General features: G+C 38.8%; 1 protein-coding gene across 1 annotated transcript in view; it reads left to right on the plus strand.

The window, feature by feature from the left end:
• Positions 1-301: 301 nt before the first annotated feature.
• fbn1 (fibrillin 1) overlaps positions 302-15,538 on the plus strand; it is a 52,395-nt gene continuing 37,158 nt past the window's right edge. The window contains exons 1-9 of the mRNA XM_087793792.1: positions 302-581; positions 672-909; positions 3,120-3,202; positions 4,624-4,722; positions 4,926-5,021; positions 5,135-5,230; positions 11,636-11,833; positions 13,340-13,465; positions 14,140-14,265. Coding sequence (XP_087649918.1) covers positions 728-909; positions 3,120-3,202; positions 4,624-4,722; positions 4,926-5,021; positions 5,135-5,230; positions 11,636-11,833; positions 13,340-13,465; positions 14,140-14,265 — 1,006 coding nt within the window. The 5' untranslated portion in view covers positions 302-581; positions 672-727. The remainder of the gene's footprint in view (positions 582-671; positions 910-3,119; positions 3,203-4,623; positions 4,723-4,925; positions 5,022-5,134; positions 5,231-11,635; positions 11,834-13,339; positions 13,466-14,139; positions 14,266-15,538) is intronic.

The following is a 15,538-nucleotide window of genomic DNA, read 5'->3' on the forward strand; positions in this document are numbered from 1 at the left end:
GTTGAAAACGTGGATAAATTATTGATTTATTTGAAAATAACTGATGCAATAAGAGAAGCACATTATAATCTATACTTATATAGTATTCGATTATTAGAAAGTATCAGTTTGACTAATATTTAAGGAGAAAGGGTTAAAAAAAAGAAAGAAAAAGAAAGTCATGGCCACATGATACACAGCAAGTCTGGCTTTTTTTTTTCTTTTTCACCGAAGCTTTTGTATCGCGAGATCAGTAAAAAAAAAAAAAAAAAGAAAAGAAAAGTTGAGAAAGCAGGGATGAGGAAAAGTCTGCAGTGACGGAGCTCTCACTCGGTTCCTCATCATCTGGAATGTGTCAGACTTTAGTGCGCAGAGTCAACACACGACTGATGCGCTTCTGCTGGACTGCACACGCGAGCATGCGCATCTATTTTTAGCGGCTTATCGACAAGTTTGAGACTTTTTTTTTAAATCGCACTTCTTCCTCACGTACTTACTTGTACAGCCATACCTGCAAGAAGAAGAAGAAGAAGAAAAAAAGAAGAAGAAGAAGCAGCATTCCTCTGTCGGGTCTCAGGCGACTCTCCTGGTCAGGAGACAAGGTCAGTTCCCGCCACACTTTAGACAACTTTTCACCTTCTTTTTCTCTCTTTTTTTTTTTAAATAAAAATACTTTTTCGTTGTTTCCACAGCTTTGACTCCAAACTGCAGAGGGTTTGCACGAGTTTTTTCTTTCTCGGCTCCAGAGATGCAGGACACTCCGCGGGGACGCCGGCTGGTGGTCCTGGTGGTCCTGCTGCCGCTGCTCGCCCACTGTCAGGACGCCCCGGAGCCGCTGGACTCCACCGGCGACACCGAGCTGGTCACCAAGCAGACCGACTCCAGAGCCAGCAGAGCCAAGAGGAGAGGAGGCTCGGACGTTCTCAGAGGGTAAAGAGACTTTTTAATGTTCGGGGTCAACAGGTGTCTTGACTAGTAAAGATAAAGGCACGTTTAAAAGTCAACCGACGACAAATAAATTCAATTAAATTAGTTTTTTTGACAGCATATTACAGAAGCCAGCATCTATTATCTATTTCATTGAATAGCAATGTTTTAAGGGTAGCTTAATTGTTGGATTATCACAAAATAATTGGGTTATGATGTAACGATAATAGATCACCACAGATATTAACCCACATGTTCCCGGTTTTACTTTTTAACCCCTAAAATTCTGCTTTTTTTTTTGACTAAAAAAATACTTTTTAACTATTGAAGCATCCATTTTCACGTTGACCCAAATGGCTTTTCCTTGATTTTCTGGAACTCCTGTTGTGTTCTCAGTTTTATCTTGATCTTTAAAGTATATACTTTATTGAATATTGTTTTGATTGTTTAAGCGCTTTGTGACCCTGGTCTGGAAAAGCGCTATACAAATAAAAATGACTTACTTACTTAGGTGGATTCCTGTATCTAGTCACTATCTCAGGTAATAAAAAAGTATAAACCATACTTTTTTTTATGTGTCACAAAGAACATTGGGAACTATTTTAATCCCATACTTCATCTCAGGGATGTCCAGGAAAGGAGGCCACGGAAGTAAAGCAAACTATTCAGTTTTTATTCATGAAAATGATCATATTTAGTGTATTAACATTTTTTAAAGTAGCAGCTACTTTAGCCTCATGAATGTATTTTTTTCAAACTATTGATCACAGTATAAAAACTTATTTTTTTGAATTCTATCAAATGTTGCGAGTTATTAAGTGATTTAATGGAAAAGTAGAATCTTAAGCATCTTAAAGTAGTTTTCACATGATTTCAGTTGACATCGTAGGACATAATAATATGCTGCAGCTTTAATAGTTGAGACCGTGATTGACACTCAATGTGATGGGAAGTTGGAAGAAAAATGTGGTAATTAACTATTGGCAAGAATATTACATTCCTGCTGCCTTCAATAATAAATGAAACGCTAACAAAGAAGGCTGTTGGTCGTGTGTGGCTGTGGCAGAGAAAGCGAGTGAGAAGGAAAAGAGAGAGAAATAAATTAGTTTTCTAGCCAAAAAACACCACACCCCATTTGTGGATAAATCACATCTGCAGCTGTACACAGTGGGTCACTGCTGGAGAGGTTTATTGTGTGTGTGTGTGTGTGTGTGTGAGAGAGAGAGAGAGGGAGAGAGAGAACGAGAGAGGCAGAAGCAAAAACAAAAGGAAACATGATGACAAAACACAGCGTATTATGGCCATCTTATGTCCTCCCTTCAACGTTCACCGTCTTCTGGCGTTTTATTTGACAGAGTAGAAGAGAAGTTATCAAAACATCTGCTGAGACAGGAAGGACATCGAGGCTGAACGCAATGTCACGCTGACTGTCCTGTGTAAAAATGCATCTTATAGCTCGAAGCTGGTGGATCTGTGTGGAATATACTTTAAAACCAACGGAGGTAGATGATAAGCCATGGGATTTGAAGACCTGTAGGTGGCAGAGGCACTATGTAGTCGGTGTGGACGTCCTGCTGGGTGAACGGCGTCATCAGTTTTTTTTGGGCCAAGCTTCTTCCTTGTTTATTTGCCCCCCGGATCCCACACCACCCTCTTGAGATGCCTAGAAAAGTCAGGAAGACCAAAAATACCTCAACACTGCATCACATCTCCCTATTTTAAAACCACATTCTGCCTATGAAACTGTTTTCAAATGTCGTTACAATAGACTGGATTGTCCTTCTATTAAAGGGTACTTGTGTAGTTTTATGTTCTCTATGCACTGATGGATTTCCTTGAGCGATTAAAAATTGTTTTGATCGAAACTTTGTTAAAGTTAAATTTCTTAATCAATAGGAACTTGTGTTGCTATAGAAACCGCCAAACTTCTACTCAATCTACTGTGAGTGGAACACATTGATGCAATGTAATTAAACATTTAGCTAATTTACTTGTTTTGGTGAAAAGCTGTACTTTTTTAAATACTTGTGGTGTTATCCAAAAATAGTCCATCTAAATTGGGAAGTCTCTCACAAATATGGGAATTACAAATATGGATGTAGAATATCACTCAGCATAACTCTGAAAATGAGGGTGAATAGATTCCAGTGTAGCAAGAAAACTGAGTTGTTTGTTGGCCGTATTGTTCATATTCTAATGCTGTGTCCTCGTAGGCCAAATGTTTGCGGATCAAGAAACAACGCTTACTGTTGTCCAGGCTGGAAGACACTCACTGGAGGGAATCAGTGCATTGTCCGTAAGTACCGACTTGTTTTAGTTAGTCAGATATATTATATATATATTTTTAGGGAAAACATAATGCAGGGTTTATATAGAAGTGGATTTTTGATTTAGATTTAACTCTGAAAAGTCTCATTCCAACATGAATTAATAGTAGGCCATCGGCTTTTCTAACATTGTTATTAAACATGATTTTTTTTTTTTATCACTTATCTAACATACCGATGACAATAAAACAATACACATTCAAGATTTTTGTCTTCGAACCCAGTTGTTTCAACCCCTTTTACTATGTTGAAGAAAACATTGTTACATAAACCATGTCTTTAGAATCTTCATCTGAAGTTGTGCTATGTTTTTTAAAAAGTCTTTATAGGTTTTCAATTCTGAAAATCCAGAGAACGAAAAATGTACTTTTTTTTTTTACAAAGGGTCAGAAAAGTCACAATATTAAGATATATAGTTGATAGTTAAGTGTTCAGGTTTAAAGTGAGTAATGGTCACATTCTCTTTTGTGTAAAAGGCATTATATAAAATTTGAGAAAAACTTTTTTGTAGCCAGGAAAGCGCTCATCTTAGAGGAAACCTGTTCAAGCCATTTGTGGCTTAAATGTTTTTCTTTCTGTTGAGTTAAAACTCTGAAATGGAACACGGATTTGAGTAGAAGTTACAAATGCCTAAACCAAACTTTAGCAAAGTTCTGTTTCTAAGTATTTTGAGTTTTTGAGTATATAGTTGGTGATTCTATTGATATAAATGTATTTCTCTGCAATTCCTCAAGTCCTTCTTGACTTGATTGATTTAAAGTTCCTCTCCATTGTGATAGAGTTTGGTTTTTCCTTAAATTTCTCGCCTGTCTTAAGTGGGCAGGAAGTTCTGCGTTTCAAGAGTTCTATGAGTGCTGTCTGGGCCGGCGGCTGGCATCAGGCCTGTCCCAGCTCTAATGGCATTGTTTGGCAACGGGGTTCTGGGAGAAGGGGTCAGTTCCTGGACTTCACCTGATGGGAGGCGTGGGCCGAGGATTGTGCCAACAACAGTCTGTGGGAATGAGAAGGAGCTGGGGGAAAAACATTCAGCACCAAAATACCGACTAACCTTTATAGCAGCAGGAGTCGGAGAAGAAAATAGCTCTGCTCTCCGACCAAATAGAATTCTATAACTTAACCACCATGAGAGGTATTGACCATGTTTGGTCTGTGGTGCCTGTAAGATTGTGGTATGGTATGTAGAGTTCAGTATGGGTTTCAGTTTCTGACCTCAGTTGCACTATAAAGAAGACAAACGTGAGCATTTAGACACGCAGCAGCGACATAACTTACATTTCCTCTCACATGTAAGGAAGATGGATGACCACTCCCTCCCTCTTGACTAAATGTTTCACCTGCCAGTGAGGCTCTTTTTTTTTTATCATGCTTGATCGAGTGTTTCTCTTTTCAGCAATCTGTCGGAGTTCTTGTGGAGACGGTTTCTGCTCCAGACCAAACATGTGTACCTGTCCCACCGGTCAGATTGCAGCCTCATGTGGATCCAAGTCAGGTTGTGTAACGTTTTTGCTACGAACTTTTAACTTGTTTTTTTTGGACAACATTGTAAGAATGATTAATAAAGATATACTGTGTTTAGAGAGTGTTTAAAGTCATCACTTGTGTTAACTGGTGTTGTACACTTAACTGCAAGTTAAGAGGTCTGGATTGCATTATTATGTGTCTCATATTTGGTTTGGTTTGTTCTGTGAACAGTGGCGAATTGCAACATTCGATGCATGAACGGGGGAACATGTGCAGAAGACAACTGTCAGTGTCAGAAAGGCTACGTGGGAAATCACTGTGGCCAACGTAAGCACCATTCTCTTCCATTCATTCAGTTCCATAACTTTATTTTTTCATTCAGTACCCATTTCTTTTAATTGGTTCCCAAATGGTTGTGGTTTTGTCTTTTCCTTCTCCAGCGGTGTGTGAAAATGGATGTCAAAACGGAGGACGATGTGTGGCTCCGAACCGATGCGTCTGCACCTACGGCTTCACCGGGGCACAGTGTGAAAGAGGTAACCACCAGTGTAGCTTTTTTTTCTTTCTCACTCCTTTTCACTATCTCGACATCACCTTTTCTCAAGTGCCTCTTAGTCACAGTGAAAAACGTGACTGGATGTTCAATTGTTTTTGTGACAGAACACATTTCCTGCTTAGTCATGCCGCTGGCTCGAGGAATGTGGTTTGTTGTGGAACATTTGTATGAGCTTGAGTTCAGAAATGACCATTTTTTTCCACATCTGCTCTCAAAAAGAGGGCTCTGGAGAATGTAATGTCTCTGTAAATATTGCTGTTTGTTAACTGAGGACCTCTCGATGGCCCGTGGGTGTTATCTGGCACGAGCTCGGCTCCAAAACATACAAACATGCACAGGCTGTGACAATTTTGATTAAAACCTTTACATACGTTAATGTGAGTCTTGGGATGGTGACCTCTGGAGTTCAAGGTTGTGACCTTTTAAAGCTAATATTTGGAGTAGCAGCCAAGCTTTTAATTAGCGGCCTACTCTTTTACTGAACTTGGCTTCGCAACGTTGTCAACTGGGACAGAGTTTGGTTTTGTCATCTGGTTTATTTTTTCTCCAGTTAAACAGAGCAGGATAATAGCTTGGCCTTATCTGTGGCCGACGCTTGCTGGATAGTGTTGTGACTTTTTCTGTCCAGCCGGTCATGTGAAAGGCTTGAAAGTCAGATGGAAATAGCTTTTGAGTTGAAGCTGTGGCATAGTTAATGGAAATAAAACAGAAATGTGGTGCTGTTGTGGCTGCTATTATAATAATAATCGAGATTTTAACTGGCAGTTAATTTGGCCACAGCTTGTGTCTTGACACAATGAGCATACTTGAATTGCTCCAGTCACAGATACCATTTAAGAAATACTGTATAAGGCATCGATTTAACGTCTTAAATTAGTTTGTTTGTGGTTTTTCATGTCTTGTGATCTCCCCGAGGAACATTTGAGCACTAATAGTAAATCCTTATCTACCTTCTAGGCAACACTGCTGTAGACCATATTGTTATTTTATGTTTTCTTTTATTAGATGACTATTTATTTCTTACATACAGATATTTTCTTTAAGTTTTATGGTCTTTCCTTTAATGCCTATCATTGAAAGACATAGTATGTAAGCAAGAACAAAGTCCTGCTCTGCAAGAATTGAACAACATTGTTGCCAACACAGTTCAGCACAAAGTCATTTCTTAGAAAACAAGAAGCAGAAGAAAGCAAAACAAAATAGCTACTGGAGTAGAAGGATAAACAGTCGATATTTCCAAGGATCAGTGTCATCAGGGTGTCAGTGCAATGTTCATCTCCTCTGTGGGCTCATCCTCCTTCAACAAGGGAGCCGTCAAAAAATTGATGTCCGTCAGCTGCAAATTTTTAGGAAAATTTCAGCCAAATCCCACCGCATAATGATAATAGTCTCTGCTATTACTACTAAGCCACCAACACCACTATTGTCTGACTGCGTACACTCTTCTGAACCTTCTTTTCTAAGAACTTCTTCTGGTTTCTGGCGACCAGGGTGTCCAACTGATGGGTGAATTAGAAAATGACCACAGGGGGATGAAGGTTGGAGCGGCTGTTACTCAATATCTCAACAATAGTCTCAACTATATTTTGGGCATTGAACGCCGGATTGTTCAGTCGCACCAGGTCACCATTTGGTAAACTCTGTCAGACATTTTGGTTTGTATTCCTACTGAGAATCCAAAAAAGACGTTTCTGCCGAGCAAAGAAAAGCTAAACTGTTTCAATATAACGTTGGTGTTGATTGATGTGACGGTGGAATGAAAGAGTTATAGAAGAATAAGATCTGTAGAGCATTGTAAAGTCTAAGAAATGAGTTGGGCCTAAACCCACATCATCAAGTCGAGTCTCAGGATGGTTTAGTAATCTAGAAAAGGGTATCACTTTTAAGTCTGTTTTGTGGTCATAAAGAAGCCAGCATTAGGTGTGTCTAAGAGTGGTGGAAAACACTGTGGTCCAGGTGGTTGATTTTAATGGTAAGTCCCATGGCATCAGTCTTTGTTCTCTCTAGAGAAGGTCTCTTTGCTCTTACTAAAACTGAACCTCAGTTAGGAGCATAGATATGAAGGTTGAATGTATAATTTCATACTAAGACATTCACAAGACATTTAATAAATAAGACATGATGGGTGATATAATCATGTCGGGCAAATTATAAAAGGGTTTATACGTTATTATGTGTTGTCGACGCATCACGGTATAAATCCTTTTTTAATCAAATAAAAACGAATAGATTTGTGTACGCCTGATCTTAATGTGTTAAACATTGCTTTACAAAGTTTGGTTGAAAATTAGATTGTAGACTACTGACCTGAAGGCTAAAGACCCACAATTTCGATGAATCTAAAGAAATAATTTTTCTCTGGAATTTCCGCTCCTGTTGTTCATTAAAAGTGTGTGGATAGAAGGGCAGAAGACCCCACTGATATTTCAATGAACTTGAATGACATAAAACCATATCTATAATATACTTAGTAAGGTACATTTCCAAATGTTCAGCTTCACTTGTAGGGGTGTGCACTGGGAGACAGAAGACCCCTCTGAACATTCAAATAAATCCAATTTTAATGTTAATGATTTATAATTCGATGCCAAAGTGACAACTGAAATAATTTGTTGTCCTCTATTCATAGCACATTATAACTGCTATAAATTGATCTAGTTGTAAAGATTCAAGGACACTTTACTAAAAATCTTATTAGTACATTACATTTAGTTCCATGTTGCCTTTAATTTAAAGTTCTTAAAGTAATTTGTTTAACATTACCCTTATTAATTCTGTCATGTCTAAAGCCTAAATTCCTTATTAAGGCGAATGAACCTTCATAGATGAATATTTGTTGTATACAAATGTAGCAGCGTACAATTGTCATATAATGTTCTACTGTTGTGAGTTGATATATGTGACAACATTTTTCCACTCACACATGTCTGAGATAACACTTGAGGACGTTGATTTCTGCTGAAGGACCTGCAGAGCTGTGTGACTTGTGAGTCACACGAAGTAATTGGTGATCTGCTGACCGGTAGTCCTATCGCCGGGCACAGCTGACTGCAGTGGAAAGGCAGCTTGACATATCAACGTTTTCTTTGTTGCTTACAAATGTGATTTAGGCTGGAATGTGGATTTGGTGAGATTCCGCTAGAGTGCAGATGATTGCATGCAGAGCTCTTGGCTCCTGCTCCAAACCTTCTCTCGGTTCTGAATCAATGACTCGAGGCTTTTGCAGCGATGCCTTTGAGATCATGTCAGGCACTGAAGTCTGACTGTCGAGAGCAAGACTGAGCTTAAGTACCGTTACACGTGATCCAGCCACCTGACTTGAATGGTGTAATTAGACAAGGGACTGACATGTTGCTATCAGTTCTAGGCCAATGCAAGTCCCAAAAGTAAGATAAACTAATGTGTGCGTATATATTTGCTCCTCAGAGGATGATAAAATGGTTTTGGAATGCCCCACCTCGAAATCTCACAAGTCATTACCACACTTTTCACTCAAATGTTGCTACAGAGAGTTATATGTAACTGTGACCTACAAGGAAAAACATCAAGAGTCCGAGGAAGGGAGGATATGACAAAGAGGGACCAGATTACTTGAAGTTGGAATTTATCCAGAATTCTCTTTTGACCTACATCCTGTCAGGGTTACTTCCTGTTCACACTTTATCTGTGTTTGTAAATAAACTTACCAGACGACAACCAAAGGTACTTTCCGGATTCTGTGTTTAACTAACTGTAACAAGTCTCTGTTTTAGCAAAAGTAGGTTCCGCAATGCTTTATGCTTTCATCTGTTCTGAGGTCATCTCTGACTGGACTGCAAATAAGTTCTTGGACTCCATATGTGTGTGTGTATGTGTGTGTGTGCTTCAGAACAATTGTGCGCGAGTATGTGCGATAGCTCCCAGATGTACAGGACATGGGTGGATCCCCCAGCTGTACGCAGTTCATGGAGACAGTAAGATGACGAATGAAATGACACCACTTTCACTCAACAGCTGTCGGCCTCTCCCTTCTTACCTCAGCCAAATGTTTAAGTACTTTTGCTAGTCTTCGCTTCATGTCATTATCGTCTATACACTGAAGCGGCTGCTCACCTGCAGCGTCAGAAGGTGGAAAAGAAAAAGCAAGATCCTTATTTATATCCTCTTATATTGATCCGTCAATTTAAATCAACCCAACAGTGAGTGATGGTTGAATGTAAACAACCAATTTAATAATTGAATTCATATTTTTTTTACCGGGCCTACTCATATATTTGAGATACAATTTTGTAAAAGAAGACCGTTTGGAGTGCCTGAATTCAATAGTAAAAATGCAGCAGTTTTTATATGTGAACTATGTCTTTACCATGTCCTAAATGAAAACAACCTTAAGTTGTTTTGACTAGTAAAATAAGGTTTTTCAGTAAAAGCACATTGATCTTCTGTTTTATCATCTGATCAGTATTCTGTCTGAAATTATCTGCTTTATTTTAAAAATCACTAATCTAATCCAAGTACTTCTGGAGGTTAAGATGCGTAATTATATATTATTATACGAAGCACGACCTCAGAATTTACTCCATATTATACTGAAGAAAACTTGTTAGTTGGAAAAAGAGCTTCTCGTACGGGAATGGAAACGATTCGATCTCCAGTACAGCAGAGCAGGAGGCCGAGTGAAAGCGAGATGACCCATTTCTGTTCAAACAGCGTTGAAACCAGAGGCAGAGACACGGCTTCAGCTGTGCTGCACGTGACGGGTCTGGGCTGGGCCCGGGTGCACACGGGAAATTCACAATGTCTCGTTTGTTTTAAACGACATCACTGTTGAATTTGAGAAAAAGGGGGGAGCCCTCTTTTCTCTGCTTTTTTGTTGTATGCTAAGATATATAGCAGCAAGTTTATGCTTTTGGAGTCAGTCCAGAATATTATTTTTATCTGGGATGAGTTTCCTGCCGTCTTCCTCCTCGACTCCGCTGTGATTTATGAAGCCTCGCGTTTTAAGACTGAGGGAAAATTTTTGCACTCACGTGTATTTTAAGCTAATTAGTTTTATTTCTCGATCGCCAGCTGGTGTGGAAATCACCTTCTCTGGTCCAGAGACACACCCAGCCGGCCGGTCTTCTGGAGTAATGACTTATTTCCCCTCTCGAGGTTGATTACAATAGTTGCTGCAATGAGTTGTTGTTGTCAAGCTAAATAATAAACCTTCTTTATCATCTCCAATCACAAGATTTGAAGTTCTTCTAATGTCATGCCTCACGAGAATTATCCAGGTTAATGGTAGTAGGTTTTTTCCCAGAGACGCCCTGTCACACACACACGTACACACACACACACACACACACACACACACACACACACACACACACACACACACACACACACACACACACACACACACACACACACACACACACACACACACACACACACACACACACACACACACACACACACACACACACACACACACTATATAGCAGACACATACACATGCACCTGAAAGCCAGACTGATTAAAATGCCTGGACCAGACAAGGCATTCTTTATGGGGTGTGTTACTATCCACTCAACAGTGCTTTCATCACGTACTGTATAATGTAAATTGTGGAGTTGTAGATGTCATCCAAAGTTACATTCCTTCTTTTTTTTCCCAGTCTTTCTGTCTGTATATGTCAGGAAGACAGTCACTCCTTGAAACAAGCCCAAGAGTCTGTATTTCTTTTTTTTTTTTTACTATGTGAGGTTTGATTGTTCAGAGCAATCTAGAAAGCTCTGCTTGAAAAAAAAAAGTGGCTTGAATTTATTTGTTGGCTTGTGGTTACATATTAACATATTCTACTGCAACGGGTTCAAATAAGGAAAATGGGTTTGGTTGGTCCAATAAGGCAAATGTAAACCGCTGGTCCGGGAGAATTCATGTCCTGATCAATCATCTTTCCGATGATGATGTGAACTGTGTTGTACTGAGTTTCTCTAACAATTTTTGTAGCTGTTCTTAAGGGATTTATGCTTAAAAAATGTAAATAAAAGATTAGTTTTTGGCGAGTTACAATCCGTGAATTCCTAACTTATAAACTTTTATAGGGTAAAGAGAAGTCAGCAATAGTTTCGCAAGACTTTGTTTTGCCTTCAAGTACATTTTACATTTCAATTGGCTCAAAATTCTTTTGGTAACCACATTTTATCATGTAATTTGGACTTGAAGTGTTATGTCATTTGATGCCACAATTCATGAAATTTAAATACAGACATTTTAAATAAACATTTTCCCATTTAGGTAATAACTAAAGTTTTTTTTTTTATATAGGTACCATTAAAATCATTAAATTTATCCCTTGTTATTTAATGCTTTGAATCCTTTTCTAGTTGATGATTGTTTGTTTTTGCCTCCCCCCCGACAGACTACCGTACAGGGCCATGCTTTGCATCAGTGAACAACCAGATGTGCCAAGGTCAACTCACAGGGATCGTATGCACAAAGACTTTATGTTGTGCCACCGTGGGGCGGGCGTGGGGACACCCATGTGAGATGTGCCCGGCGCAACCTCACCCATGCAGACGAGGCTTCATCCCAAACCATCGCACAGGAGCGTGTCAGGGTAATGTCCTTTTTTTTTTATCCAAACTTCTGTGCCTCCATCATTTCCTCATGTCTAACCAGCATCAACTCTCCAGAGGATTACTTCTAATTGGGTTAAATTGGGGTGGGTGGCAGTGCCTCCCACATGTGTGTGGAATGCCCACAAACACCCGCTGTGGTCGGACTTGTCAGAGTCAGTAACACGGGTCAGTTGTGGTGCCACGTGGGAGAGCTCATTTTTAGTTAGATGGCCCTCAGCCTGCATGCCCCAGACCCAACAACAACAGAACCTCTGCAGGGGACGCTGATCTGAGCCAGAAGAACATAGAGCAACAGCCCCAAAAAAATCTCTGCCCTAATCGGCCAGTTAGTAATCACCCAGAAACACGCAATCAGAATTACTAATAAAGTTGAGAAATGCAAACAGCGAGTGACAACAATGACTGAGTGAATTCAAAGGAAGATCACAGAATGTTTTGCCACAACTGGAACCATCTGTTTCACTGTCGACCTTCCCTTTTCTGTATTCTTCTCACTGGTTTTATCTCTTCCTTGGTTGACTTGGCTTCAACTCGTGTCCCTCATGCAGGAGACATTCCTCTCTGACTGTGTTTTTTTCTTTATTGCTCTGTTGATCACAAGAAGTACCAGACTGTTAAGAAAATAAATTATCAACCATGTGTCGGTACAGATTTCTTTTGATCGGATATTTGCAAGTCTTGAGTTAGTTATTGTCTTTTGTTTTATTGAACCTGTTTCTTGTATGAGCCGGTATTTGACTTGAAAGGGAAATTTTAAAAATTCCATTGCAATTTTAAGATGTGTTAGCGACATGTTTGTCTAACAAATAAATTATTATTTATTTAATAATTACTTTATGTGATGATGAACATGTTTCTTGTATGAGCTGGTATTTGACTTGAAAGGAAGTTTAAAAAAGTCCATTTCGATTTTAAGATGTGTTAGCGACATGTTTGTCTAACACATCAATTATTATTTATTTAATAATTACTTTATATGATGATCATCATGTTCCTTGTATGAGCCGGTATTTGGCTTTAAAGGGAAGTTGAGAAAAGTCTATTGCAATATTAAGATATGTTTGCGACATGTTTGTCTAACAAATAAAGTGTTATTTCATTTTAAATAATTATTTCATATGATGATGATCATGTTTCTTGTTGAGTTCATGTCACGTCAACCTAGTAACAAGACTTGCTGTCTTGGTCCTTAAATGGTGGATGGACCCTGACCTTTTCAACTTCATGCTTCACTGTTGCTGAACTTGAGGTTATTGACTTGGTTTGACTCTTGTTGTTCTTGGTTTGAACCTTACTTTGGATAAAAGTGTCAGGTTTTGGGGGGTTTGAAACTTGACCCTTCAGTTAGAGCTACTGAGGTTCTGAATCAAATTTTAAATAAGAAACAGTTGTCATCGAGAGGTGTTACAAATGAAGATGTTAAAATGTTCAATGTATATATAAGAACGTGAGAGTCAGCTTTAACTCTGTCCTCCCTCTGGCAGATGTGGACGAGTGCCAGGCCATCCCAGGCCTCTGTCAAGGAGGAAACTGTATCAACACAGTCGGGTCTTTTGAATGCAAATGCCCTGCTGGGCACAAGTTCAATGAGATCTCACAGAAATGCGAAGGTAAGAATCACTGGCTCTCCCTGTAACTTCAATGAAAGAGAAGTCAAGAAAACACTTTTTTGGTTTTAATTAACACGTTTTGGTTCAATGATAATTACTGTGTCTTTGCTTAAAGCTGAAAATACAGTCAATTAAGTTAAACAAACACTTTTTCACACAGTAATTTGATTCAAAACTACACTTATCATGACACTCAATGTTAGGCTTTGAAATAAATGCTTTTTCTGCTTGTTTTTTCTCCCTAAACCCTTGTGTATAAAACTTCAGGCATGTCTAAGAAGGTTGGATGCTTCTTTGAAACACTTCATTGGGATTTTTTTAACCAGCACATTTGTCAGAGATTTCACAGAGATTCAAATTCAGGATAAAACATTTCAATTTTTTTTTAAATGTTGTGGTTTTCACTTTCACTCAGTCAAATGAGTGCTTTTTGATGTCCAGAAATAATTGACGAAAATGTCTGGCGTGACTAATGATTTCGTGTATCTGTGCCATGACGTACACATGAAGGTGAACAATAGTACAACCTCAAAGATATTTTTTTAATCTCTTACTCACACTAAAAAGTTGAATTTTAGAAATAACTGCTTGTACATGCCGACCTAGAAGAACGTCAAGTGAGCAAGTAAATAACAGATATTCTCTAAAGTTTCTCTTTCCCTTTTTTTTCTCAGATATGGATGAGTGCATAAACATTCCGGGTCTCTGTGGAGTTGGTGAATGCTCTAATACTGCTGGCAGTTACTTCTGCAAGTGTCCTCAGGGATATTACACTTCAGTGGATGGGTCCAGATGTGTAGGTGAGCAAGTTTAAAAAATGTCTCTGTATTGACTTTTGCTGATTGCTGTTCATTCCAGAACACATGTAACAAATCAGTCAAGCATAAAGGCTGCCTCCACATTGTGTCTCCTATTTCCACTTCACTTGGGTTCCCCTCACTCTTTCCCTGGCACTTTGAGCTCAGGAAAAATAAAATCCCTCCAACTTTCCAGCTGGTAGAATTTAGGTCAGCAGTCACCTGTTTGTTTCTGGTTCCAAGATAATGAGTTGTAAGGAACTGATGAGGGATACTGGACTAACTGCTGATGTGTGTCGGGCTCATTGCTGCATAAATGTCTTTGGTTTTTTGATGAAAGTGTTCTAATGGTCCAATGCTACGTACACACTGGAATACTGACGTCGATTGGTGACCAAAATAGATTGATAAAAGCAGGTCGGCCTGACAGTTGTGATTGAAAACAACTGTACTGTCACGTAAAGATACAGGTTTAGACATAATTTATTTGTCTTCCTAACACTCTTTGGATGTTCCTGAAGTGTGACCATGTATTGTTTAGTGGGTAGCATGTATCACAGTCTTAAATTTGTTGACAGCCTGAGTACAAGCACTAACACCCCTATGTTAGGGCAGGGGTGCTCACCCTTTATTAGCATGTGAGCTTCAAAATGATGATCACTTGCACTGAATTAATTTGGGTCGATACATAAGGACATTTCATTAGCTGAACCCGAGGATATTCAAAATGCCAAATCAGCTGTTTTAACTTATCTTATTATTGATCTTTCTGACTTGTGATAAAGAAAGTGGCCCATTGGTCTATTCTCTAACTAGTAGAAGGCTGGTCCAATCAGCTGTACCTTCACATACAATGTTTTCCTGGACTGAGTAGAGTCAATAAAAAAAATTGTAAATATACTCCCATTATTTCCAAAGTTAAGGAAAATGGTCCAGAAATCCAGATTTTACAAGAATAAGGTGACTGAGTAAACTGATGTCATATGCAGCCTCATCTTTCTCTTGACAGAAAACTATTTTATTTTTATTACATTTTTTCACACTTTCCAAATGATTAATCTCCAAGAAAATGCTTTTAATGTTGCTTCATTGGGAGGACACATCTGCTGAAGAAAGTGTCTGCTGAAAATCTTTTTTTAGTATTATATTTAATTCTCTGATGTTAGATCTGGCAAAACCTCTTATCTTGACGGACTCTTTTTTCTAAATAACAAGTAAAATTTGTTAAAGAAAAAGTTTGTAATACCAGCCTGAATCTTGATTCTGTCTTAATGAC

This window comes from Callionymus lyra, chromosome 6, assembly GCF_982586985.1.
Source record: "Callionymus lyra chromosome 6, fCalLyr1.hap1.1, whole genome shotgun sequence".
In the NCBI taxonomy this organism is placed as follows: Eukaryota; Metazoa; Chordata; class Actinopteri; order Syngnathiformes; family Callionymidae; genus Callionymus; species Callionymus lyra.